Source organism: Triticum dicoccoides, chromosome 7A (genome assembly GCF_002162155.2).
Source record: "Triticum dicoccoides isolate Atlit2015 ecotype Zavitan chromosome 7A, WEW_v2.0, whole genome shotgun sequence".
Lineage (NCBI taxonomy): Eukaryota > Viridiplantae > Streptophyta > Magnoliopsida > Poales > Poaceae > Triticum > Triticum dicoccoides.
In genome coordinates this window covers 696,078,742-696,106,261 of record NC_041392.1, presented here as the reverse complement: position 1 = coordinate 696,106,261, position 27,520 = coordinate 696,078,742, and the positions used below count along the sequence as shown (strand labels likewise).

At 47.7% G+C, this 27,520-nt stretch overlaps 2 protein-coding genes across 2 annotated transcripts; both read left to right on the top strand.

The window, feature by feature from the left end:
• Window positions 1-14,128: 14,128 nt before the first annotated feature.
• LOC119333922 lies at window positions 14,129-22,096 on the top strand. The gene is made up of 11 exons (XM_037606637.1): window positions 14,129-14,274; window positions 15,951-16,135; window positions 18,609-18,658; window positions 18,800-18,909; window positions 19,902-20,184; window positions 20,299-20,428; window positions 20,577-20,722; window positions 20,838-20,934; window positions 21,013-21,082; window positions 21,419-21,675; window positions 21,761-22,096. Exons 1-10 carry the CDS (start codon window positions 14,129-14,131, stop codon window positions 21,651-21,653), a joined length of 1,452 nt encoding a protein of 483 aa, XP_037462534.1. The 3' UTR covers window positions 21,654-21,675; window positions 21,761-22,096.
• A 265-nt stretch (window positions 22,097-22,361) lies between these two features.
• On the top strand, window positions 22,362-25,212 carry LOC119330272 (pentatricopeptide repeat-containing protein 10, chloroplastic-like). The gene has a single exon (XM_037603382.1). It carries the CDS (start codon window positions 22,443-22,445, stop codon window positions 24,876-24,878), a length of 2,436 nt encoding a protein of 811 aa, XP_037459279.1. The 5' UTR covers window positions 22,362-22,442; the 3' UTR covers window positions 24,879-25,212.
• The last annotated feature ends 2,308 nt before the right edge of the window (window positions 25,213-27,520 follow it).

Sequence of the window (27,520 nt, the reverse complement as noted above, 5' to 3'; positions counted from 1 at the left end):
CCATATCCAGCCCATGCAAGATATACGAGATGAGCTCGTCATCCTGGATCGGTTTGCCGGCGGCGGCGAGCTCGTCCGCGAGGCCGCGCATGGAGGCGAAGTAGGCGGCGGCGTTCTGGTTGCCCTTCTGCGCGTTGATGAGGGAGGTGCGGATGTTGTTGACGCGGCTCAGCGACTGCGACGAGTACATACCCGCCAGCGTCGTCCAGAGTGCCTGCACCTTGGTGACCGTGGTCACCGTGACGAGCACCTCTTTGGAGAGGTTGCTTAGCAGATAACCGAGCACCTGCTGGTCCTCCTTGACCCAAATTGGGTGGAGAGGGTTGGGCTCGAAAGTCTCCTTGCCGTCCTTGTCCTTGGCGGCGAGAAGCTTGGCCGGCTCCGGCGAGGTGCCGTCAACATAGTTGAAGACACCGGCGCCACGCAACTGCGGTGTGATCTGTGTGCACCATAGCACGTAGTTCGTGCGGGAGAGTTTCTCAATGACCTGCCCATTGAGGCTAGGGTGAGATGCGCCGGAGGAGGAATACATGGTGTAGGGCACGATTGGAAATCGGGAGAAGCTAGATGGGAAGTAGGAAGGCTCTGATTACCATGTGCGAGATGCGAAAACGTCTTACCCTCGTTGGAGGAGACGGCTTCGTGTTTATAGGCAGGGACACAATAACCCTGATGCGCATACAGAGAGGTTGAGATATTACAAGAGATTACAATCTTGGAAAGAAAGGGATAGAGATGGTTACAATAGATAGATATGAGAGCTAACTACCAAGTCTATCTCTAAGACGATCGTATATCTCCTTGAACTGCCGTGACAGGTGCAATAACCTATTTAACAAAACTATCTAAACAAGGTAAATGTTTTAGTTTGCCATAGAGTTGTGCATTGGTGCATCAAGCTGGATAGGGAACTTGAGGGAGCAAAAGTGTTTTCTGTACAGCAGATTCAATGGTGCATTAACATGACAGTCATCCCATCACCCAAGAGAATATCGATGCCTATTTCTGGCATTTCTCCACACGATGACACATGCACATTTGGTGCCACCGGGGCACCACCTTAACTTTTGCCTATTAGTTGCTCCTAAGTGGCCTGGTAGAGGTTTACCTGAAAATAGCTCTCAAGAATCACGATGATAAGGGCATTTGAGCATATAGTGCCACTGAAATTGTAGTTTAGGAGTATTGGCTTTTTCTGAATGCAAGCCACATGACCATTGTAATTGGACCACTATAATATTTAATTGTGCATATTTATGGATGTTGAGGTGTGAAACACACCCTTCTGGTTTAGCGGTTGTTGTATATTTATTTTACAAGATTTAATTTAGAAAATATATCTCATAGCAATGCACTTATTTTAAATTTTGTGGCAGAAGATAAAAGCAAGACAAGGTTGACCTCACAATGCCCTCTGATTGAAATCATCACTATGAAAAGCTGCAAGCCTAGGTGGGCTCGACATTCGAAAGAAAAACCACCAGGTAGTCATATTGCTCGCTGTCTACATGCATACTTATTTAATCATCTTCGTTCAATTTCCACTTCGATGTATGAATGCAGTGATGGGGAACGTAGTAATTTCAAAAAAATTCCTACGCACACGCAAGATCATGGTGATGCATAGCAACGAGAGGGGAGAGTGTTGTCTATGTACCCTGGTAGACTGAAGCGGAAGCGTTGACGCAACGTAGAGGAAGTAGTCGTATGTCTTCCCGGTCCAACCGATCCAAGCACCGTTACTCCGGCACCTCCGAGTACTTGACACACGTACAGCTCGATGACGCACCCCGGGCTCCGATCCAGCAAAGCTTCGGGGAGGAGTTTCGTCAGCACGACGGCGTGGTGACGATCTTGATGTTTATCCGTCGTAGGGCTTCGCCTAAGCACCGCTACAATATGATCGAGGTGTAATATTGTGGAGGGGGGCACCGCACACGGCTAAGGAACGATCACGAAGATCAACTTGTTTGTTCTAGGGTGCCCCCTTGCCCCTGTATATAAAGGAGCCAAGGGGAGGGGGCGGCCGGCCAAGGAGGGGCGCGCCAGGGGGGAGTCCTACTCCCACCGGGAGTAGGACTCCCTTCTTTCCTTGTTGGACAAGGAGAAGGGGGAGAGAGGAGGAAGAGGGGAAGGAAAGGGGGGGGGCGCCGCCCCCCTTCCCTTGTCCTATTCAGACTAGGAAGGGGAGGGGCGCGCGGCCACCTCCTGCCTCCTTCTCTCTTCTCCCTCAAGGCCCATGTAGGCCCAATAACCCCCCGGGGGGTTCCGGTAACCCCCCGGTACTCCGGTAAAATGCCGATTTCACCCGGAACGATTCTGATGTCCAAATATAGGCTTCCAATATATCGATCTTTATGTCTCGACCATTTTGAGACTCCTCGTCATGTCCGTGATCACATCCGGGACTCCGAACAACCTTCGGTACATCAAAATACATAAACTCATAATGAAACTGTCATCGTAACTTTAAGCGTGCGGACCCTACGGTTCGAGAACAATGTAGACATGACCGAGACACGTCTCCGGTCAATAACCAATAGCGGGACCTGGATGCCCTTATTGGCTCCTACATATTCTATGAAGATCTTTATCGGTCAGACCGCATAACTACATACGTTGTTCCCTTTGTCATCGGTATGTTACTTGCCCGAGATTCGATCGTCGGTATCCAATACCTAGTTCAATCTCGTTACCGGCAAGTCTCTTTACTCGTTCCGTAATACATCATCTCACAACTAACACATTAGTTGCAATGCTTGCAAGGCTTATGTGATGTGTATTACCGAGAGGGCCCAGAGATACCTCTCCGACATTCGGAGTGACAAATCCTAATCTCGAAATATGCCAACTCAACATGTACCTTTGGAGACACCTATAGAGCTCCTTTATAATCATCCAGTTACGTTGTGACGTTTGGTAGCACACAAAGTGTTCCTCCGGCAAACGGGAGTTGCATAATCTCATAGTCATAGGAACATGTATAAGTCATGAAGAAAGCAATAGCAACATACTAAACGATCGGGTGCTAAGCTAATGGAATGGGTCATGTCAATCAGATCATTCAACTAATGATGTGATCCCGTTAATCAAATAACAACTCTTTGTCCATGGTTAGGAAACATAACCATCTTTGATTAACGAGCTAGTCAAGTAGAGGCATACTAGTGACACTCTGTTTGTCTATGTATTCACACATGTATTATGTTTCCGGTTAATACAATTCTAGCATGAATAATAAACATTTATCATGAAATAAGGAAATAAATAATAGCTTTATTATTGCCTCTAGGGCATATTTCCTTCAGTCTCCCACTTGCACTAGAGTCAATAATCTAGATCACATCACCATGTGATTAACATCGATAGTTCACATCAACATGTGATTAACACCCATAGTTCACATCGCCATGTGACCAACACCCAAAGGGTTTACTAGATTCAGTAATCTAGTTCACATCGCTTATGTGATTAACACCCAAAGAGTACTAAGGTGTGATCATGTTTTGCTTGTGAGAGAAGTTTAGTCAACGGGTCTGCCATATTCAGATCCATATGTATTTTGCAAATTTCTATGTCAACAATGCTCTGCATGGAGCTACTCTAGCTAATTGCTCCCACTTTCAATATGTATCCAGATTGAGACTTAGAGTCATCTGGATCAGTGTCAAAACTTGCATGAACGTAACCTTTTACGACGAACCTTTTGTCACCTCCGTAATCGAGAAACATATCCTTATTCCAATAAGGATAATTTTGACCGCTGTCCATTGATCTACTCCTAGATCACTATTGTACTCCCTCTCTTAACATAGTGTATGGTATACAATAGATCTGGTACACAGCATGGCATACTTTATAGAACCTATGACTGAGGCATAGGGAATGACTTTCATTCTCTTTCTATCTTCTACCGTGGTCGGGCTTTGAGTCTTACTCAACTTCACACCTTGTAACACGGGCAAGAAACTTTTTCTTTGACTGTTCCATTTTGAACTACTTCAAAATCTTGTCAAGGTATGTACTCATTGAAAAAACTTATCAAGCGTCTTGATCTATCTCTATAGATCTTGATACTCAATATGTAAGTAGTTTCACCGAGGTCTTTCTTTGAAAAACTCCTTTCAAACACTCCTTTATGCTTTGCAGAATAATTCTACATTATTTCCGATCAACAATATGTCATTCACATATACTTATCAGAAATGTTGTAGTGCTCCCACTCACTTTCTTGTAAATACAGGCTTCACCGCAAGTCTGTATAAAACTATATGCTTTGATCAACTTATCAAAGCGTATATTCCAACTCCGAGATGCTTGCACCAGTCCATAAATGGATCGCTTGAGCTTGCATATTTAGTTAGCACCTTTAGGATTGACAAAACCATCTTGTTGCATCACATACAACTCTTCTTTAATAAACCCATTAAGGAATGCAGTTTTGTTTATCCATTTGCCAGATTTCATAAAATGCGGCAATTGCTAACATGATTCGGATATACTTAAGCATAGATACGAGTGAGAAACTCTCATCGTAGTCAACACCTTGAACTTGTCGAAAACCTTTTGCGACAATTCTAGCTTTGTAGATAGTAACACTACTATCCGTGTCTGTCTTCCTCTTGAAGATCCATTTATTATCAATGGCTTGCCGATCCTCGGGCAAGTTCACCAAAGTCCACACTTTGTTCTCATACATGGATCCTATCTCAGATTTCATGGCCTCAAGCCATTTATCGGAATCTGGGCTCATCATCGCTTCCTCATAGTTCGTAGGTTTGTCATGGTCAAGTAACATGACCTCTAGAATAGGATTACCGTACCACTCTGGTGCGGATCTCACTCTAGTTTACCTACGAGATTCGGTAGTAACTTGATCTGAAGTTACATGATCATCATCATTAGTTTCCTCACTAATTGGTGTAGTAGTCACAGGAACAGATTTCTGTGATGAACTATTTTCCAATAAGGGAGAAGGTACAATTACCTTATCAAGTTTTCTACTTTCCTCCCACTCACTTCTTTCGAGAGAAACTCCTTCTCTAGAAAGTATCCATTCTCAGCAACGAATGTCTTGCCTTTGGATATGTGATAGAAGGTGTACCCAACTGTCTCCTTTGGGTATCCTATGAAGACATATTTCTCCGATTTGAGTTTGAGCTTATCGAGATGAAACTTTTTCACATAAGCATCGCAACTCCAAGCTTTAGGAAACGAAAGCTTAGGTTTCTTGCCAAACCATAGTTCACATGGTGTCGTCTCAACGGATTTAGATGGTGCCCTATTTAACGTGAATGCAGCTGTCTCTAATGCATAACCCCAAAACGATAGTGGTAGATCGGTAAGAGACATCATAGATCGCACTATATCTAATAAAGTATGGTTATGACGTTCGGACACACCACTACACTATGGTGTTCCAGGTGGCGTGAGTAGTGAAACTATTTCACGTTGTTTTAATTGAAGGCCAAACTCGTAACTCAAATATTTTACCTCTGCGATCATATCGTAGAAACTTTTATTTTCTTGTCATGATGATTTTCCACTTCACTCTGAAATTCTTTGAACTGTTCAAATGTTTCAAACTTATGTTTCATCAAGTAGATATCCCCATATCTGCTCAAATCATCTGTGAAGGTCAGAAAATAATGATACCTGATGCAAGCCTTAATATTCATCGGACCACATATATCATTATGTATGATTTCCAACAAATCTGTTGCTTGCTCCATTGTTCCGGAGAACGGCGTTTTAGTCATCTTGCCCAAGAGACATGGTTCGCAAGCATCAAGTGATTCATAATCAAGTGATTCCAAAATCCCATCAGCATGGAGTTTCTTCATGCGCTTTACACCAATATGACCTAAACGGCAGTGCCACAAACAAGTTGCACTATCATTATTAACTTTGCATCTTTTGGCTTCAATATTATGAATATGTGTATCATTACAATCGAGATCCAACAAACCATTTTCGTTGGTGTGTATGACAATAGAAGGTTTTATTCATGTAAACAGAACAACAATTGTTCTCTAACTTAAATGAATAACCGTATTGCAATAAACATGATCAAATCATATTTATGCTCAATGCAAACACCAAATAACACTTATTTAGGTTCAACATTAATCCCGAAAGTATAAGGAGTGTGCGATGATGATCATATCAATCTTGGAACCACTTCCAATACACATCGTCACTTCTCCCTTAACTAGTCTTTGTTTATTCTGCAACTCTCATTTCGAGTTACTAATCTTAGCAACTGAACTAGTACCAAATACTGAGGGGTTGCTATGAACACTAGTAAAGTACACATCAATAACATGTATATCAAATATACCTTTGTTTACTTTGCCATCCTTTCTTATCCACCAAATACTTGGGGTAGTTCCGCTTCCAGTGACCAATCCCTTTGCAGTAGAAGCACTTTGTCTCAGGCTTAGGACCAGACTTGGGTTTCTTCACTTGAGAAGCAACTTGCTTGCCGTTCTTCTTGAAGTTCCCCTTCTTCCTTTTGCCCTTTTCTTGAAACTAGTGGTCTTGTCTACCATCAACACTTGATGTTTTTCTTGATTTCTACCTTCGTTGATTTTAGCATCACGAAGAGCTTGGGAATAGTTTCCGTTATCCCTTGCATACTATAGTTCATCACGAAGTTCTACTAACTTGGTGATGGTGACTAGAGAATTCTGTCAATCACTATCTTATTTGGAAGATTAACTCCCACTTGATTCAAGAGATTGTAGTACCCAGACAATCTGAGTACATGCTCACTGCTTGAGCGATTCTCCTCCATCTTGTAGCTATAGAACTTGTTGGAGACTTCATATCTCTTAACTCGGGTATTTGCTTGAAATATTAACTTCAACTCCTGGAACATCTCATATGGTCCATGACGTTCAAAACGTCTTTGAAGTCCCGATTCTAAGCCGTTAAGCATGGTGCACTAAACTATCAAGTAGTCATCATATTGAGCTAGCCAAACGTTCATAACGTCTGCATCTGCTCCTGCAATAGGTCTGTCACCTAGCGGTGCATCAAGGACATAATTTTTCTATGCAGCAATGAGGATAAACCTCATATCACGGATCCAATCCGCATCATTGCTACTAACATCTTTCAACATAGTTTTTCTCTAGGAACATATCAAAACAAACATAGGGAAGCAACAACGCGAGTTATTGATCTACAACATAGATATGCTAATACTACCAGGACTAAGTTCATGATAAATTTAAGTTCAATTAATCATATTACTTAAGAATTCCCACTTAGATATACATCCCTCTAATCCTCTAAGTGATCACGTGATCCAAATCAACTAAACCATAACCGATCATCACGTGAAATGGATTAGTTTTCAATGGTGAACATCATTATGTTGATCATATCTACTATATGATTCACGCTCGACCTTTCGGTCTCCGTGTTCCGAGGCCATATCTGCATATGCTAGGCTCGTCAAGTTTAACCTGAGTATTCTGCGTGTGCAAAACTGGCTTGCACCTGTTGTAGATGGACGTAGAGCTTATCACACCCGATCATCACGTGGTGTCTGGGCACGACGAACTTTGGCAACGGTGCATACTCAGGGAGAACACTTCTTGATAATTTAGTGAGAGATCATCTTATAATGCTACCGTCAATCAAAGCAAGATAAGATGCATAAAAGATAAACATCACATGCAATCAATATAAGTGATATGATATGGCCATCATCATGTTGTGCTTGTGATCTCCATCTCCGAAGCACCGTCATGATCACCATCGTCACCGGCGCGACACCTTGATCTCCATCGTAGCATCGTTGTCGTCTCACCAATCTTATGCTTCTACGACTATCGCTACCACTTAGTGATAAAGTAAAGCATTACAAGGCGATTGCATTGCATACAATAAAGCGACAACCATATGGCTCCTGCCAGTTGCCGATAACTCAGTTACAAAACATGATCATCTCATACAATAAAATTTAGCATCATGTCTTGACCATATCACATCACAACATGCCCTGCAAAAACAAGTTAGACGTCCTCTACTTTGTTTGTTGCAAGTTTTACGTGGCTGCTATGGGCTTAAGCAAGAACCAATCTTACCTACGCATCAAAACCACAACGATAGTTTGTCAAGTTGATGCCGTTTTAACCTTCGCAAGGACCGGGCGTAGCCACACTCGGTTCAACTAAAGTTGGAGAAACTGACACCCGCCAGCCACCTGTGTGCAAAGCACGGCGGTAGAACCAGTCTCGCGTAAGCGTACGCGTAATGTCGGTCCGGGCCGCTTCATCCAACAATACCGCCGAACCAAAGTATGACATGCTGGTAGGCAGTATGACTTATATCGCCCACAACTCACTTGTGTTCTACTCGTGCATATAACATCAAACCATAAAACCTAGGCTCTGATACCACTGATGGGGAACGTAGTAATTTCAAAAAAAATTCTATGAACACGCAAGATCATGGTGATGCATAGCAACGAGAGGGGAGAGTGTTGTCTACTTACCCTTGTAGACCGAAGCGGAAGTGTTGATGCAACGTAGAGGAAGTAGTCGTACGTCTTCCCGGTCCAACCGATCCAAGCACCGTTACTCCGGCACCTCCGAGTTCTTGACACACGTATAGCTTGATGACGCACCCCGGGCTCCGATCCAGCAAAGCTTCGGGGAGGATTTTCGTCAGCACGACGGCGTGGTGACGATCTTGATGTTTATCCGCCGCAGGGCTTTGCCTAAGCACCGCTACAATATGATCGAGGTGTAATATCGTGGAGGGGGGCACCGCACACGGCTAAGGAACGATCACGAAGATCAACTTGTTTGTTCTAGGGTGCCCCCTTGCCCCCATATATAAAGGAGCCAAGGGGAGGGGGCGGCCGGCCAAGGAGGGGCGCGCCAGGGGGGAGTCCTACTCCCATCGGGAGTAGGACTCCCTTCTTTCCTTGTTGGAGAAGGAGAAGGGGGGAAAGAGGAGGAAGAGGGGAAGGAAAGGGGGGGGCGCCGCCCCCCTTCCCTTGTCCTATTCGGACTAGGAAGGGGAGGGGCGCGCGGCCACCTCCTGCCTCCTTCTCTCTTCTCCCTCAAGGCCCATGTAGGCCCAATAACCCCTCGGGGGGTTCCGGTAACCCCCCGGTACTCCGGTAAAATGCCGATTTCACCCGGAACGATTCTGATGTCCAAATATAGGCTTCCAATATATCGATCTGTATGTCTCGACCATTTCGAGACTCCTCGTCATGTCCGTGATCACATCCGGGACTCCGAACAACCTTCGGTACATCAAAATACATAAACTCATAATGAAACTGTCATCGTAACTTTAAGCGTGCGGACCCTACGGTTCGAGAACAATGTAGACATGACTGAGACACGTCTCCGGTCAATAACCAATAGCGGGACCTGGATGCCCATATTGGCTCCTACATATTCTACGAAGCTCTTTATCGGTCAGACCGCATAACTACATACGTTGTTCCCTTTGTCATCGGTATGTTACTTGCCCGAGATTCGATCGTCGGTATCCAATACCTAGTTCAATCTCGTTACCAGCAAGTCTCTTTACTCGTTCCATAATACATCATCTCACAACTAACACATTAGTTGCAAGGCTTGCAAAGCTTATGTGATGTGTATTACCGAGAGGGCCCAGAGATACCTCTCCGACATTCGGAGTGACAAATCCTAATCTCGAAATACGCCAACCCAACATGTACCTTTGGAGACACCTGTAGAGCTCCTTTATAATCACCCAGTTACGTTGTGACGTTTGGTAGCACACAAAGTGTTCCTCCGACAAACGGGAGTTGCATAATCTCATAGTCATAGGAACATGTATAAGTCATGAAGAAAGCAATAGCAACATACTAAACGATCGGGTGCTAAGCTAATGAAATGGGTCATGTCAATCAGATCATTCAACTAATGATGTGATCATGTTAATCAAATAACAACTCTTTGTCCATGGTTAGGAAACATAACCATCTTTGATTAACAAGCTAGTCAAGTAGAGGCATACTAGTGACACTCTGTTTGTCTATGTATTCACACATGTATTAGGTTTCCGGTTAATACAATTCTAGCATGAATAATAAACATTTATCATGAAATAAGGAAATAAATAATAACTTTATTGTTGCCTCTAGGGCATATTTCCTTCATGCAGAGTATGTTTGATTCATGACCAACAGATAATGCTAAACCTTACATTGTCATACTTATAGCACTAGTAGAAAAAGGGTCAAACGTGAAGCACATTAGTGCCAGTTTGAATTTGAGCCGGCACTAATGGTACCATTAGTGCCAGTTCGAACGGCTATGCATTAATGCCGGTTCGTGTTGAACCTTTAGTACCGGTTCGTGCCACGAACCGGTACTAAAGGGGTGATGGCAGGCTGGCATCAGGCCGGGGCCCCACGATCACCTTTAGTACCGGTTCGTGTCACAAACCGGTACTAAAGGGCTAACCTTTAGTACCGGTTTGTGCCACGAACCGGTACTAAAGGGGTCTGGCCTATAGTACCGGTTTGTGACACAAACCGGCACTATAGGGCAATTTTCAAACTCTACCCCCCCCCCTCGTGTGTCGCCATTTCAGTTCTGAAAAAATCAAAAGAAAATGATAAAAACTTCAAAAAATAAAATCCTTCGAGAGGTAGTTATATTACTACATCTACTAGTTAGGAAAATTTGAAAACTTAAATTTGGACATGTTTTGCAAAAAGTGTAGGGAAAATGTAAAACGGCTATAACTTTTGCATACGATGTCAGAAAAAACGTATAATATATCAAAAAATTCAGCACGAAAATCCGCATCCGATGGAGACCGCCTACGGCTTGTTTGCAATTTTTTAGAATCCTCAAATTCCAAAAGGAAAAAAGATATGGTCAAATTTAAGTTTTTTTAAAATTTTTTTAATTTTTTTTGTTAAATCTGGTCAAACTAGTTATTCAAGAAGTATTAATGTTACTACATAATTATTCAAGAATATTAGTGTTACTAAATAATTATTTCAATTTTTTAAATTTTGGTCAAATCTGGTCAAACTATGGTCAAAGTTATTCAAGAAATATTAGTGTTACTAAATAATTACTATTTTTTTAGAATAATAGTTTCAAACTCAAACAGTGAAATGTGTGATTTCATGCTCAAGCTAAACTCCTGAGAGTTAATAGGATTGGCATCTTACTATTGTCAGGAAAACAACAAGTGCAGACTTGGAAACGAAGGAGAATAGAACCTGAAAGTTAAGCGTGCTTGGGCTGGAATAGTGAGAGGGATGGGTGACCGGTCGGGAAGTTAGATGATTTGGAATGAGTGATCCACACTTGAGCAGTTAAGAGAGGTGATTAGAGACTAAATCACCAAATAATTCAGAAAAATTAAAAATCAAAAAAAAATCCAAAATTTTCAAAAAAAATTCAAAAAAGAAACCTTTAGTACCGGTTGGTGGGCGCGAGCTCACGCCACGTGGTGGCACTTTAGCGCCGGTTCGTGCCGAACCGGTACTAAAGGGGGGGGGGGGCTTTAGTGCCCACCAATTAGTGCCGGTTATGGAACCGGCACTAAAGGCCCTTACGAACCGGTTTTAAAGCTCCGTTTTCTACTAGTGTAGTGACAGTCAGTGCATTCACTAGAGGAGATTCATGGTTGCAGTATCTGATTTTATTGGTCTGTTCTAACTTTAGAATGAGATCAACTAGAGGATTGCATCCATGGTTGCAATACTAATTTATATTGATTTGATTTTATATATTATGAACTTCAATTTCTTTATATGCCAAAACAAAATCATCATTTTCGAAACGTTTGTCAGTGTTAAATAATTAGGCATATAATAAGATGAGATCCCTCTACTTCCATTCATCACAATTTTGTGCCTAAGGAAAATCTTGGAGGATATCTATATATAGTAGGCCTATTATGTTTTCTGGGTGCCATGTAGAATACTAAGATAAAATAATTTTAATTTTATCTTTTATATTCTTTTATGTTAAAGAGGCTACAGTGTATGCAGATCACTGAATATTATCCAAAGTGATTCTCCTTCATATAGACCAAACTATTTTCTCGCTATCCATGAGACACTATTTGAATAGTTTTCGTAACACGATATTTCCTTTAGCAGATCCATGTGTCGCAGCATGCAAGCAAATCAAATGAAGGAGTGGAAGTTATATATCAAGCAAATCGGATGAAGGCGGGACAAAGTTATATATCTAACAGCCAACCATGTAGTTTACTATGCAGTATGAAAAACAGTGTAGAAAAGTTATCTGGGACTAATACTATGGCCTGATTTTGGTTTTTATCATACCAAACCTTGCTTAGGTATTTCATGTCACATTGTATAACAAATGCGCCCATGGCATGTAGATAGGGGCAACTTTTAGATATATTTCCATCCTGAGATATATTGAGTAATATCAGATGTTAATCAAAAAAGAGTTATATTAGAGGTTTGATCATTGAACTTTTTCCGATTAATTCCTTGATACATTTCCATCCTGATGTAGTCTCTACATTTCCATCCTTACACACACACACGTGGAAGTTGGGGTTCGGCAAGTAGCACCACTTTGATTAAGTTGTCCTATTACATGTGCTAAACTTGCTTTCCTATTAATGCATCATGCAGTTTGATCTTGCCTTCCTACTAATGCATCATATGGTTTAATCTTTCACTGCTTGGCCATATTGATTGGATCGGCACCCTTGCACCAAGGCGCGTTCCCGATCTAGTTATGAAGATTGTAAAAAAAAAGTGGCAGCCAGCGAGCTAGCACATGTCCTGAACGATGAGGCTCTCTTGATTATTTAAAGATTGATTTGATTAAGTCGATTTAGCGCTTCACCCGAGCACGGCAGTGTGCATGCCCACTCAGAGCATCTCGAGCCGTTGGCCCCCCAGGAGGGGCTAAAAATCGCCCCCTGGGGGCGCACCGGCGCTAAACCGCGCACTGGGGGCATGATGCCCCCCAGTCGCAGCGCCCACATTTTTTTGAAAAAGTCAGTGCAAACACGGCTCAAATTTAATGCAAACATTGGCGAGTTCGTTCAAAGTTAAACATATTTTACAAAAAAAGAAAAAAAAACTAGTACGGGATGCCCCTGCCGTCTCCATCGCCGCACCTCGCCGCTCCCCGCCGCCCGCCTTTATAGTTCTACATGCCGAGGAGGCGGTAGAAGCGCGTGTAGTCGCCGCCGTCGTCGGCGGCGGCAGCGGCGGCGGCGGCGTCCCCGCCTCCGCCGCTGCCGTCCCTGCTGCATCCCTTCCCCGGTTGGCGCGGCGGGTTGGACGGTCCGGGGGCGTCATCGTCGTCGTCGCTGTCGAGGACGATGATGCCGTGCTCGTCCTCGCGCCCACGCTTGCGGGCGGCGATCTCCTCCAGGGCCCGGCACTGCCGGACCATCTCGTCGCGGAGGTAGTCATCCCGCGCCCACTGCAGGGCGTCCTCATCGGAAAAGCCGCGCGGGGCTATCTCCTCGTACTCTGCGGGGACGCCGGGCTCCGGCTTGGGCTCAACGAGGACGAAGCGGCCGGTGGGGGGGCGGAGTCGCCGATGCGGACGCCGGAGTTGCGGGTACGCGCGCTGACAGGCGTGTCCTGGGGCTCCGGCTTGACGGGGCGGAGGCAGGGAGAGCCCGACGAGCGGCCGGGCGAGGAGGAGGACGCCCCGGGCCGCTCCATGCGCTTCGGCGTCCAGGAGCTTCCACGACGGCATGAGAAGGATGGGGGAGCGGGGTACTCGAGGCGCGACGTGTTGCCGCCCTCGATGTACTCGAGGACGGCCTCCAACGTGCGACCGGGCACGCCCCACCACCGGTGACAGCCCTCGGAGTTGAGCCTGCTGGAGGGCACGACGCCGTTGGTGACCTCGAGCTGCTCGGCGTAACGGCGGCGGAAGTAGGGCTCCCAGAGCGAGCTGTCGGGGACGTTTCGTGGCCCCTCCCTCGCCGCCCGCGGCAAGGACGCGCGGATACGTGTGATCTCCGCACGCCTCGCCGCCCTGGTGGGTGGCGGTGGCACCGGCACACCGCCGGCGCTGATCCTCCAAGCCCCGGGCACCCGCATGTTCGGCGGGACCGGGTACTCGGCCTCGAAAAGGAGGCGAGCCTCGTCCTCGTGAAGATGGCGGCGCCCGAAGCCATTCGCTGCCGTGCCATCGCCTGGAAAGCGCTCGGCCATTCTTCTCAACTGGAGACGGCGAGAAGAGGAAGGGGGAGAAATGGGCGCGTCGGCGTGGAGTATCTGTGCATGTCTCCGGCGCGCTGGCGGTCAGCTTATATAGGCGGAGACGCCGCGTGGTAGGCTTGGTCGGCGCGTTACGCGTGGCGTGATGGCGTGACGGCCGAGGGGACGCGCGTCGCCCGGCCTTCACTGCGCCGCCCGTGAGGCATCAATGGAGGCTGACCGGCGCGGCAGCACGCACAGTTTTGACATTGATTCGCCACGGGAAACGAGGCGATAAGGACGACGAAGCGGCGAGAAGAGAGTCGAGTCACTGACGCGGCTGGCCCGCGGCTCTTCGCGCCAAAAACGATTCGCCCAGCGCCCCCGAGCGACCCCAACGCGCCAGGTTCGGGTTGGGTCCGCCGGCGCCAATTTCGGCCCGAGCCGGCGAAAACTGAGCCCTTAGGGGCGCGACTGCGCCATTGTTTTGGCGCCGGCAACCGAAAAATTGCCTGGGGGGCCTTCTTGGGAGCACGGCTGGAGATGCTCTCACCTGCTGGTTGTTGCTGCCGTGCCTCCCTGCGTCGTGCCGATGCCGGCGGCCACCGGTCCTCGGCCGCGCCTTTGTTTTTGCGAACGATCGGTACTGTCTCAGGCCAACTTTTTTTAAGGATCTCTCAGGCCATTAATTAGCGATCAGATTACTACTGTCTTTTTTAAGGATGTCTAATTTTTTTAGGGGTAAAAGCCAAATTTATTCAACACCAAACTAAACATGGAGGCCGGGATATCGGATAGTATATTTCTTTTAGGGGTATTAGATTACTACTTGTGGCCGGCGTGCGGTGCTATCCGCGCCTTAGGGACGAGACTTGCCTGCTCCCCTCGCATGCGCCCATCCGTACTTCCGCGTACGTGGTTTAATTTGATTGGAACAAAATACGGCCCGGCCCCATCCTCTTAAAATCAGAAGGGGAGATGTTTAGATTAGAAAGAAAAAAAAAACAGTCATAAGATGAAGTGAAATCACGGATGGAAGCACGAAGCAAGAGCAGGAGCATAGCGGCCTAGCTGCTGCTGATGTGCTTCTTAATGTGGGTCTAGGGTATATCAGAAAAGTCTGTCGAGGTGGTAGATAAAATTGTTTAAGTGTAGTGGTGTGAGGTAAGTTCATTATGTGAACCAGAGGTGAGATTGAGCATCACTAGAGCGCACACGCAAAACAACCGAACGTTGCATCCGAAGATCACAACACATGCAACCAAATGCCATGCTCGTGTTCATGCTCTCGTGCACAGTGCCTGAGCCTTTGTGGCAATCAAACACGATGCACAACATGGTACAAAGCTCGTATTTCTTCAACCAGGCTCCAATGGGCTTGAGCCAAGCACCCACGGAATGCAAAAATGTCGTGGTTATCCAAATAGGCCCTGGGAGCTAGGGGAATATCCTTTTGGTTATTCAAATGCGTAACACGCCCACTGGCACGTGGGCCCCCAAATCCGGAGCGTTTCCGAAACCGCACCGCCCCAAAACCCGCCACACACCAAACGAAACGAACGGCACCCACGAACGTGTGCGCGACCCGGAACCGCCGGCCCGGTTTACTCCCGGGTTCCCGTTCTATTTTCCACCTTCCCTCCACTCCCACCTTCCCCGCTCCCCTTCTCCTCCTCGCCCGCGTCCCGCCCATGGAGTCATCCGCCGCGGGCGGCGACCCGCGCCCGTCGCCGTCCGGGGGCGCCACCCCTCCGCCCCAGCCGCCCCCGCCCCCGCCCAGCGGCTGGCTAGCGGGCCTCGTCTCCGGCGCCGGCCGGCTCCTCGCCTCCGTGCTCGGCCCCTCCCCCTCCTCCTCCCCGCGCGGCTCCGGCCCCGCCGCGTCGGGCGGGTCCGCCGCCTCCTCCCCGACCTCGCTCCGGCATCCCCGCGCGCGCGGCGAGGGCCTCCACGGCGGCGCCGGCGCTGGTATGCGAACCCTCCCTCCTCCTCGAATTACGAATTCCGTGTTGCCGCCTTCCGCGCCGCGGTTCCCGTACGGCATTGATTTCCGCCGAATTTTCCGCGTGACCCGATGCTTGGGCCGGTTATTCGCCGTGATACCGCAGGCATTGCTGCGAGCGAAATGGTTGATTTCGCGTTTACAGTCATCAATCTCTCGAACGATGAGTTCGCCGAGCGTTCCGGATAGGAATTACAGGACGGGGAATCTGATGCTTCGCGCTTCCATACTTCATATAGCGGCAAATGTTTGATTCCTCGGCTGTTTCGGCCATGCTAGTGCATTTTCCAACCCTGTTCGAGTGTCTTCCATGGCGAATCCCCCTCCTCAAATTACGAATTCCGAGTTGCCGCCCTCGGGGCCGTGGACGCCGTGCCGCTTCAATTTCCGTCCAAAATTTCTGCGTAGCTCGATGTTTGGTCTAGTCTCCGTCGTGATCTCACAGAAATCCCTACGAAATAGGAGTGAAACCAAATGATTTCACATTTCCTATCCTTAATCTCTTGCACGGTAAGTTCGTGTAGCAGTTCACACCAGGGATTATAGAATGGGGAATCTGATGCTTCGTGCTTCCATGTTTCATATATGCGGTGACGTAAATGTTCGATTGCTCAGTTGTTTCGCCTTTCGGTCGTGCTAGTGCATTTTCAACTCCGTTTGCGATGCTCCCTGATAAAAGTCAATCAGTGTTCACTATTATAAAAAATGGCATCGGGTCGTGAGCTTAAGTGCACTGGCACTAAGTCACTAATTAACTGGTTTAGAAGACCAGTTTATGTATAACCCATAGATTCCTGTGCTAACCTTTCATTTGCACGCATGTATTTTTTGAAGTCCTTTCAGTGTTTGCCAATAATAGGTTCTGAAAGGTCATGTCAGTGTTCATAGCTCTAATCCAAAATACTACTGCATAATGTTGAAGCCATCAAATGTCATCTGTCTCATAGTTTTGAAGCCTCTTAGTTTTCCCATATTTATTGCATAATCTTCTAGCATTCTGTTCTCAATTTTGACAAATTTTGAAAAATGTGATTGAAAAGAGATTTCCCAAATGAGTTAGCACCCACTTTTTTTCTCCATCCTTTACTATTTTCAGAAGATACACCTCACTTTCCGCTTTGGTACCTAGTACTTTCTCAGCTCTGTTCAGTATATTTTTGCACTTGCATGTTTTGTGTTTATTCCATAAGAATTTCATGCAAATTCCTAAGTACTATTGACCTATTGTGTTCGGTCCGTGCTAGTTTTTCCCCCTGTAAATAAAGTGTTCTCCAACTTAGTTGGCATTGCAGGATGGGAAATCTGATGGTTCATGTTTTTTTTAGGGAATAGATGGTTCGTGCTTCGATACTTAATAGAGGAAAATATTTGATTCCTCAGTTGTTTTGGCCATGCTAGTGCATTTTCCAACCCTGTTCGAGTGTCTTCTATGGCGAACCCCACTCCTCAAATTACGAATTCCAAGTTGGCGCCCTCAGGGCCATGGATGCCGTGCCGCATCAATTTCTGTCCAAAATTTCTGCGTAGCTCAGTGTTTGGACCAGTTTCCGTCATAATCTCGCAGAAATCACAACCAAACATGAGTGAAACCAAACGAGTTCTCATTTCCAGTCATTAATGTGTTACACGATAAGTTCGTGGAGCGGTCCACACTAGGGATTACAGAACGGGAAATCTGATTCTCCACGCTTCCATGTTTCATATCTGTGTAGAAGGAAATGTTCGATCATTCAGTCGTTTTGCCTTTCGGCCATGCTAGTTGCGTTTCAACTCTGTTCGCAATGCTCCCTAATAAAAGTCAATCAGTGTTCACTAATATAAAAACTGGCATTGGGACGTGAACTTTAGTGCACCGACACTAAGTCACTAATTAACTAGTAGTTTAGAAGACCAGTTTATGCATAACCCATATATCCCTGTGCTAAGCGTTTATTTGGATGCCTGCATATTTGGAGGCCTTTCATTGTTTACCAATAATAATAAGTTGGTCCTGAAAGGCCATACTCATCCAAAATACTACTGCAGAATGTTGAAGCCATCAAATGTCATCATCTGTCGCATAGTTTTGAAGCCTCTTAGTTTCCGCATATTATTGCATAATCTTCTAGCATTCTGACAGAATTTAAAAAATGTGATTTAAAAGAGAATTACCTAAATGAGTTAGCATTCAGAGTTTTTCTCCATTATTTTCTATTTTCTGAAGATACACCTTATTTCCCCCCTTTGGTGCTTATTACTTTCTCAGCTCTGAACAACATATTTTCGCACTTGCATCTTTTGTGTTTATTCCATAAGATTTTCAGGCAAATTCCCAAGTACTCTGTGCTAGTTATTTTTCCTGTAAATAAAGTGTTCTCTAACTTAGTTGGCATTATATTCAGCAACTCATGTGAATACATTATTTGATGTGCCTACCTGGCGATTTCTTGTATTTCACAGATTTTGATGATTCTGTGCGTGTCCCATCGAAAAACAATCAGTTAAACCAGGTATCCCACAACCCTTGTAATTTTTATCTTACCAATTACAGTCCCATTATTTTCTGAACAACCATTTATCACTTCTAGGAGTGATTCCTCAGTTATCTAAGGACTTTCCATTGCGTCATTTTTTGTTGTTGCTTTTTCTAGAGTGAGGAGACTGACCTGAAAGGCTATACGCAGGGATCCCTAGCAATTGTCTCAGAAATTGAGCCGAAAGATGCCATAATGCAGTTGCTTATGCAGGAAACCTACTCAAGGTATTATATATCTCTTGTTTACTTCCATTGATGTCCACCTGGAAAGTACTGTTTAATTTGCATTTTGCCTTGTGGTGCCAGCATACGGCTATTCTTATTTCTGAATATATATTTAAACATGGGGCTTTGTTTGTACTTTGTTTCACACTGATGAAACAAAATGAAGTGCAGTCTTTCTTTTATTTTAGTTAATGCACTCTTGTTTGGTTTGACCGTTGTGAATTGACCATGCAACCCTAGCGCCCTTGTTTGAAGAATGGAATGGGTTGGTGCATCACTAGCTCGTCCTTCATAAGCATAAGTGAGGGATTAGGTCACCCCACCAATTTTGAGGGATCACCCAACGATGAATGAGGTGATTCCTCATCCGAACTGTCCCAGTGTGTTTCCAGAGTACCTCTTTTCTCCTGTCTTGGCATTCGTGTAAACAATAGATCTAAGACTACCTGTGCCTAGCTCTCAAAACTTGTATGTATACTGATTACACATACACAATGTGTAGTTCTGTACACCATTAATAATGCTTCAGGGCAAGCAATTAGCGCATGAAACATTATTTACATACACATATTGTATATTTCATTTTGGGAAGTGGTGATGAACATCAGGATACATGTTGGATTGTGATGTACAATTGAATTGGTGTTAATTTTTTCCTTAGTTTCATAATTATCTTGTGTACTTGCCTATCCATAGGCTTGTAAATAACTATTTGTCTCATCAATGCATCAACGCACAAAGCTTTTGTGTTTTCTCAGAAAAAATGATTTTCTAACTATTTTGAAAGTTGCTGAAATGTTTACCCTCAAGAATTGGTTATGCTATGTTAAACTGTTAGTCCAGCCTGCATCCTGTGATAATAGCAACCAAAAGTTGTGACTGGAAACTCCTTTATCGTATAACATATACCTCTATTCTGGACAAACTAATGTCTGTTCATTGCTGAAGATTTAAACTACACTACTGATAGAAATCCTTAATTTTAATGTTAGGTCTGAGTGCAGTACACTAATAAAGATAATTCAAGAGCGGGTTGTGGATCCAGATTCAGGTGGAATTGCTGATGGTGAGATTGCTCTTCCGATCAGTTGGAAGGCTGACAACCAACCAACCCTTGGATATTCTTCATTTAGTCCAAATGTGTCCTTGCCTTCAACATCAAACTTTCGAATCCATGGCCATGGTTTTGATAATAGTGCTGCTGCCGACACAGTTCCAATGTTAACTCCTGCCAATCGTAGCCTTTTCAACGATAAAGCTGACAATATTCAGCCTGTGAGTGCTCTTTGCTTGTAGGGAAATTAATTTGTCATGTGTATGGTATCTCAACTCTCAAGCCCATTCGGTTATATGCCACCCCTGTTTGTCTAAGGGAACACTGCACTGCAGGCTTTCAAACGAAGGTACTCTGTTGTGTGGGATATTCCCGAGGACCTTCGAAGAGTCAGGACAAAGGCTGATGGAAATCCGATACACATCACAAAATTTAAGAAAGTTGATGTTGTTAGAAATCGTCCAGGTATAGATTACAAAAGAGCTTCTGCAATTCCTTGAGAAGTGCCATTAAGCTTTTGTATTACTAATCATTTACAGTTACCTGTGTACATATTTCTTCATCGGTTACAATTTATTACAAAAGTTTCAATTCTGATAATATGTGTTTGAAGTTTTTTCAGGAGAAGGCAATAAACTGTTGTCAGATGTTCCCCTTCTTGGGGCAAACAACTTAGCGCATTCTAACATTGTCTCGAAAGTTGAAAGAGCTAATGAAAAATTGGATGTCCCTAGCAAACCTCCGGCAGTGCCAAATAAGGTACTAGAACCCCTCTAAACAATTGATTTTCTTGGGTGTCTTTCTTTTGTATCAGTCAAATAACAAATGTAGTAATGTGTGCTGACATGAATGGTAATGTCTACCTTTATCATAGGATCTGAAGAACGGCTTTCCTTTGAAGTTGGAACCTTTGGATGGTCTTAGTTCGTTTGAGCAGAAGATGATGGACTTGTCACACCAAAAGCATAAGGGTTTGTGAACTTTGATTTGCTATGTCTGCTGATTAGTAATGAGCCTAACATCTGATGCTGTTGGTTGCTGTTGCGCAGATGCTGCATATGATGACTCAGATTCTGTCTCAAAATTAATGTTCATGGGGGATATTGAGGCCACACCTAGGTATGCCATATTGCACCTCACCTATTTCATTATTGTGGTGACTGTTCTTTGTCATTAAAACTTGGTATTTTCATCTAGACCGTTCTATTATTTGTTGGATCGAAATTTATGCTTGCAGTTGCTATCATGCAAAGTTGTCAGCTGATACGGTGCTTATTAGGATAGCCAGATTTCATCACCATTTTTTTTTTACTGTATCAGCAATTCAGCAATGCCTCATTCGTAAGGAGCCACCTCCATTTTTTGAACTGCAATTTCTGCCATTAGCTCCCGTTTGGTATATGTGATGTTAAGAGGTCACCAGGGGAAGTAAGCTAATATTATTGTCCATTTCAGCTTGCAGCTACAAAACGGCTCCAAGAACCGCAGAAGAAAGCAATCCAACTCTCCGAGGACCACTCCGAGAGCCGCAGATTCGCCTGCCATGGGCACACGCCGCAGACTCGGCGACGCCACGGTCAAAGCAGAGGTCAACCTGCTAGAGCAAACCACGCCGATAACGATGGACAAGCAAGATCCAGACTGTGTCCCAGAGAGGAGGCCTGCTGGGAGGCTGAGGAAGGCCAAGTGACTTGTCCTGGATCCTGTTCATGGTATACTTCTGCAAACTAGCTTCACGCGGGACGAGGACCTTGTTACCGTTGATCCTGACTGTGCATATTTCTCGTTACCATTCAGGCTTGGAATCGCCTCTGAAGGTGGATGGTGGCAAGAAATATGCAGTATGGGACGATGATGAACTGACAGGGCACAGGCCACAACACTGCCATGGAATTTCAGTGTTTACTCCTGTAGAGACGTATGCCTGCTGGACATGGGTTATTTAGGTGTTTAGAGGGAGAAGGGAAAGGACAACATGCCTGCCATGTCACTAGTAGTATAACCAGGTGGTTTTTAGTCGACTAAAATGTGCTAGTACATGCATCATGGCATAGGCTGCACTGACTGTAAATCATCGGAATTCAGTTCCCTGTTTCTTGTGTGAAAAACTCTTTTGGTTCAGTTGTTTCCTGACACGGTCTCATATGCTGTTTTTAGCTTGGGTTTGCTCTGTCAGTTGATACTGATAGAGTAAAGACCATCTCTTGACGCGCCCGTAGTAGTTCAGACTCAGACCAAGTGGTGGCGATCAGGCGCAGGTAGGTAGACAGATATTCCGAGCGAAACGGCAGGCGGGAGGACGTCGCTGCTGGCAGAGTGGCCGTGGCAGATGCCGTTCGTGTCATCGTCATCCTTTGCTGCCAATCCCCGTCCACCCGCTGCCGCCACCGTATCCCCAAAACCCCATCTCCCCTGACTGACACACTCCCATCCGTACGGCTGCTTCCCGAGCTCGCCGCAGCCAATTGCGGCGCCGGCGATGGAGGCCACCGGCCGCGGGGTGTTCCCGAACAAGCCCACCCTCCCGCCGGGCCCCAAGAAGCGGGCGCCCCCGTCCCAGCAGACGCTCCTCCCGGCCTCCCCGCCGCCGCAGGCCCCCTCCTCGCTCCCGCTCGACTCCTTCCTCCTCCACCTCACCGCCGCGCCGGCCCCGGCCCCGTCCCCCGTCCCGCGCCGGACCCACCAGCAGGCGCCGCACCACCAACACCACCACCCGACCCCGACCCCGTCGAGCTCCTTCCTCTCCCCGGCCGCGCAGGCGCTGGTGCTCGAGCTCTCCGCCACGCCGCTCCCGGCCCTCCCGGCCTTCCTCGCCTCACGCCGCGACGACCTCCTCCGCGCCGCCGACCTGCCGTCCCTCCTCAAGGCGCTCGAGCTCTCCGGCCACTGGGAGTGGGCGCTGGCGCTCCTCCGCTGGGCGCGCGCCGAGGGGGCCGCCGAGGGCGCCGCGCCGCTCGAGATGGTCGTGCGGGCCCTCGGCCGCGAGGGCCGCCACGACGCCGTCTGCGCGCTGCTCGACGAAATGCCGCTCCCGCCCGGCGCCCGGCTCGACGTCCGCGCCTACACCACCGTGCTCCACGCGCTCTCCCGCGAGGGCCGCTACGACCGCGCGCTCCGGCTCTTCGACGAGCTCCGGCGCGAGGGCGTGGCGCCCACCCGCGTCACCTACAACGTCGTGCTCGACGTCTACGGCCGCATGGGCCGCTCCTGGCCGCGCGTCGTCGCGCTGCTCGACGAGATGAGGGCCGCGGGGGTCGAGCCCGACGGGTTCACCGCCAGCACCGTCATCGCCGCCGCGGGCCGGGACGGCCTCGTCGACGAGGCCGTCGCCTTCTTCGAGGACCTCAAGGCCCGCGGCCACACCCCGTGCGTCGTCACCTACAATGCCCTCCTGCAGGTCTTTGGCAAGGCCGGGAACTACACGGAGGCTCTGCGAGTGATCAAGGAGATGGAAGACGCCGGCTGCAAGCCTGATGCCGTCACCTACAATGAGCTTGCTGGGTCATATGCCAGGGCTGGATTCTACCAGGAGGCTGCCAAATGTCTCGACACGATGATCGGCAAGGGGTTGCTGCCCAACACGTTCACCTACAACACCATAATGACGGCGTACGGGAATGCCGGGAAGGTGGACGAGGCGCTCGCCCTGTTCGACCGGATGAAGAAGAATGGGTTCGTCCCATACACAAACACCTACAATCTTGTCCTCGGCATGCTGGGGAAGAAATCAAGGTTCCCGGCGATGCTAGAGATGCTCGGGGAGATGTCGAGGAGCGGATGCACGCCGAACCGGGTGACATGGAACACGCTGCTGGCGGTCTGCGGGAAGCGAGGCATGGAGAGCTATGTCACTCGGGTGCTCGAGGGGATGAAGTCCTGCAGGGTTGAGCTGTGCCGAGACACCTACAACACACTGATATGTGCTTATGGCCGGTGTGGTTCAAGGGCCAACGCATTCAAGATGTATGATGAAATGACCGCCGCCGGCTTCGCCCCTTGCCTCACCACATACAATGCGTTGCTGAACGTGCTGTCTCGCCAAGGGGATTGGACCGCTGCGTGTTCCATCGTAAGCAAGATGAAGAGCGAGGGTTTCAAGCCAAACGACATGTCATACTCGCTGCTGCTCCAGTGCCACGCAAAGGGGGGCAATGCCGCGGGGATCGAGGCCATCGAGAGGGAAGTCTACCAAGGTACCATCTTCCCGAGCTGGGTCATCTTGAGAACACTTGTGATCGCCAACTTCAAGTGTCGGCGGCTGGATGGGATCGAGAGGGCGTTCCAGGAGGTGAAGGCCCGGGGCCACAAGCCGGACCTCGTCATCCTCAACTCCATGTTGTCAATATATGCGAAGAACGGAATGTACAGCAAGGCGATGGAGATGTTTGAGTCGATCGAGCAGTCCGGGCTGAGCCCGGACCTGATCACCTACAACAGCCTGATGGACATGTATGCCAAGAGCAACGAGCCCTGGGAGGCCGAGAAGATCCTGAAGCGGCTCAGGACCTCCCAGTCCCAGCAGCAGCAGCAGCTCAAACCCGACGTGGTGTCTTACAACACGGTCATCAACGGGTTCTGCAAGGAGGGGCTGATCAAGGAGGCCCAGAGGGTGCTGTCGGACATGATCGCCGACGGCGTGGCCCCCTGCGTGATCACCTACCACACGCTGGTCGGAGGGTACGCGAGCCGGGAGATGTTCGCGGAGGCGAGGGAGGTGGTTGGGTACATGATCCAGCGCAAGCTGAGGCCCATGGAGCTGACCTACAAGCGGGTGGTGGACAGCTACTGCAGAGCCAAGCGGTACGAGGAGGCCCACGGCTTCCTCGCCGTGGTCGCGGAGACCGACCCGAAATCCGACCAGAAGCTGCTGGGCACGCTCGCCGCCCGCATAGAGAGCGCCCAGTTCGGGAGATGAGATGATGGTGACCAAGGTGCTTGTTCATAGAGCTGTGTTGTTGCGTGTTCTGTGGCAGATATGTCGGGTGATTGCCAAGTTTTGACAGGGGAGCGTAGCATATTTACTTGTGAAGAAGATGAGATAGTGCCGCACAATGGCACAGAACAGAACTAGTTTTCCTCGCATTCTTACAAAGTTATTATGAAAGTCGCATTCGGCTGTACAGTTGTTAGCCTATGGCAAGAGTCTGAATTTTGAGGTGCTTTGGATGTATCATTTGGCTTTGCAGAATATACATAAGCAGCAAGGTGGTGCCGCTCCCAAATTCTATTACCACTGTAAATTTTTATAAGATCGTTTATAGTCTATATATGACAGTGTCAAAAAACGCCTTACCTTACTTCTCAGTTGCGGAAGCCTGAACGCAACCTATGCAGTAGCTGTGTCTGTCTGACCCGTCCGTGGAATCTTTGGGGAGCTCAAACTCTGTCAAGCCACTCACTTGGCTACACACTTGCACACCGTCAGGTGTGTCACCTGGCTGTGTGTTTGGCACAGATAGTTCTGGGTGATTTCCGGGTTTTGACAGGGAGCGTAGCGTATTTAGCTGTGGAGGCAGTGCTGCAAAAAATGTCTGAATTGCTCCAGGTGATGTATCCTTTGATTTGGAGCCGGTTTCTGAAGTCCAGAGCATCCTCAGCTGCTGAAGCCTGAAGTCAAACTGTGCAGTAGGAGTAGTCAATCCTGCTTTCCGTTTACGGCCCCTCCCTCCGTGCGTAATCTTTGGCTACACACATTCGGTGTCAGGTCACACTTGTACGCCAGTACTTGGACAGTTCCTCGGTGCTCTTGCCCACACTATGCTACCCTACTCTTCTCTGCCCCGTGGTCACGTGCAGAGCCGGCGCTCTTGAGGCAGTGCTGGCCGACGATCGCCCCGGCCGTTCTACCCGTCGTAGTCCTCCATGGATCTCGTTTTCCCGCGCTCGCCTGTCGACCATCTATCGCTGGTAGTACTTCCTCCGTCCTGTACAAGCTGTCGCTCAAGCAGATGCATCGGAGATTCGGAGGAAGTAGTAGTGGTACTTGTAGGACAGCATCCAAGACAGGCCACGAGGGAGGAAAGGAGTCCACCGCACTGTTGTCGCGCGGCGGCCGACGGCGACGCGAGGGCGTTCTCGCTGCCTCCGCGGCTCCGGCTGGACCGCCGGTCTCCGTCGCACGGCCTGGGCCGGTGTCGGGTCACTCGCTCGCTCGGCTGCGCACTTGTGCTACTGCGCTGGTTGGACGGTTGCTCGGTGCTCTTGTCCAGTATGCTACGCTACTCTACTCTACTACTCTGCCCGTGTTCACGTGCAGAGCGGAGCCGACGGTGCCGGTGAGTCCGCCGGAGGGGCTGGAGGCCGACCGCGCCGGCCAGTGGCAGGGCCTCGCAGCTTTCTCCTTCTTCCGTGGGCCTCGCCGCTCTGACCTGTGGCTCAGGGTTCTCGCTCTTGCCCACACTCGTGGCCGGTGCACGGCTCCTTGGCGTAACCGGCGATGCCACCTCTTTTGTGGTGCTCGTCTCGTCCCTTTGAGCTGACAGAGCTAGCTAGCGTACCTTGTCAGCTTAGCTGGACGTGACGTGCAAATGGACCTGTGATGTGGTACGTTTTTTTTACTGTGATTGTCAAACTGACATGAGCTACTTGGAATTAAGCGGGAAGGGAGTTTAACTGAGGAAGCATTTGAGGCTGCGGCTTCTTGTGTGGTTTGGTCACGGGCTCACGGCAGCCACCGTAGCCACTAGCCGGTGAGCATCCAAAGGTTCCATTTCGACCTGCAAGGCCCGCGAGGATCCAAAGGAGTCCACTGTTCCCACACGCGACCCGCTACGCGACGGCGGCAGGAACCGCCTTCTCGTCGCTTCCACGGCTCCCGGCCGGCCGGTCACCGTCCCACCGCCTCTCCATCCATCCATCCATCCATCAACCCATCCCTGCTGACTTCGATCACATCTAGCACCTTCGCAATGGGAGCGGAAGCCTTGCCTTCAAACTTGAAAACAATTTTTTTTTTGCGGGAAACTTGAAAGCAAATTTGACAGCAAGACACAGGCCAAAAGACAGTAAAAGAAATGTAATATGCCTGCCGTGGATTTTTCTTCTTCTTATATACTCCCTCCCTCCGTTATTTTTTTTACTTTGTATGCTAGGTTTGTCCTGGGTCAAACTTTCGAAAGCTTGGCCAAATTTATAGAAGGAATACGAATATTTACGATATCAAATTTAATACCATTATATCCATTGTGGAATATATTTCCATATTGCATTCATTTGATATTGTGAGAAAGGCTTGGGGTCTTAGGCCGTCTCCAACTGGACTAATTCGGCCCCTCATTTGTCCACGGACATGCCTAGACAGTGTCCGGGCTGTCCGCATTGAATCTCATTTGTCCTTGCACGCCAATCATGTTTCTTAATTTATTTGGTCACATGCATATGATTGATATGCATGAAGAGAGAGAAGAAAGAATAAAGCAAGAGATAAAGTGGTATGGGGTGGACTGCATGAACACCCTCATATTGTCTCACATAAGGGATGTGTGTGAGGGTTTGCAGATAGTCTAGACATATGGGGACAATTAGAGGGTCCTCTCTCATGTCCAGATTGTCATCTTA

Coding starts and splice junctions, on each gene's coding strand:
- LOC119330272 (XM_037603382.1), top strand. CDS start 22,443: ATGGAGGCCACCGGCCGCGGGGTGTTCCCGAACAAGCCCACCCTCCCG.
- LOC119333922 (XM_037606637.1), top strand. CDS start 14,129: ATGGCGGCGCCCGAAGCCATTCGCTGCCGTGCCATCGCCTGGAAAGCG. Junction 18,659..18,799: donor AAAACAATCAGTTAAACCAG/GTATCCCACAAC, acceptor TGCTTTTTCTAG/AGTGAGGAGACTGACCTGAA. Junction 20,723..20,837: donor CTCCGGCAGTGCCAAATAAG/GTACTAGAACCC, acceptor CCTTTATCATAG/GATCTGAAGAACGGCTTTCC.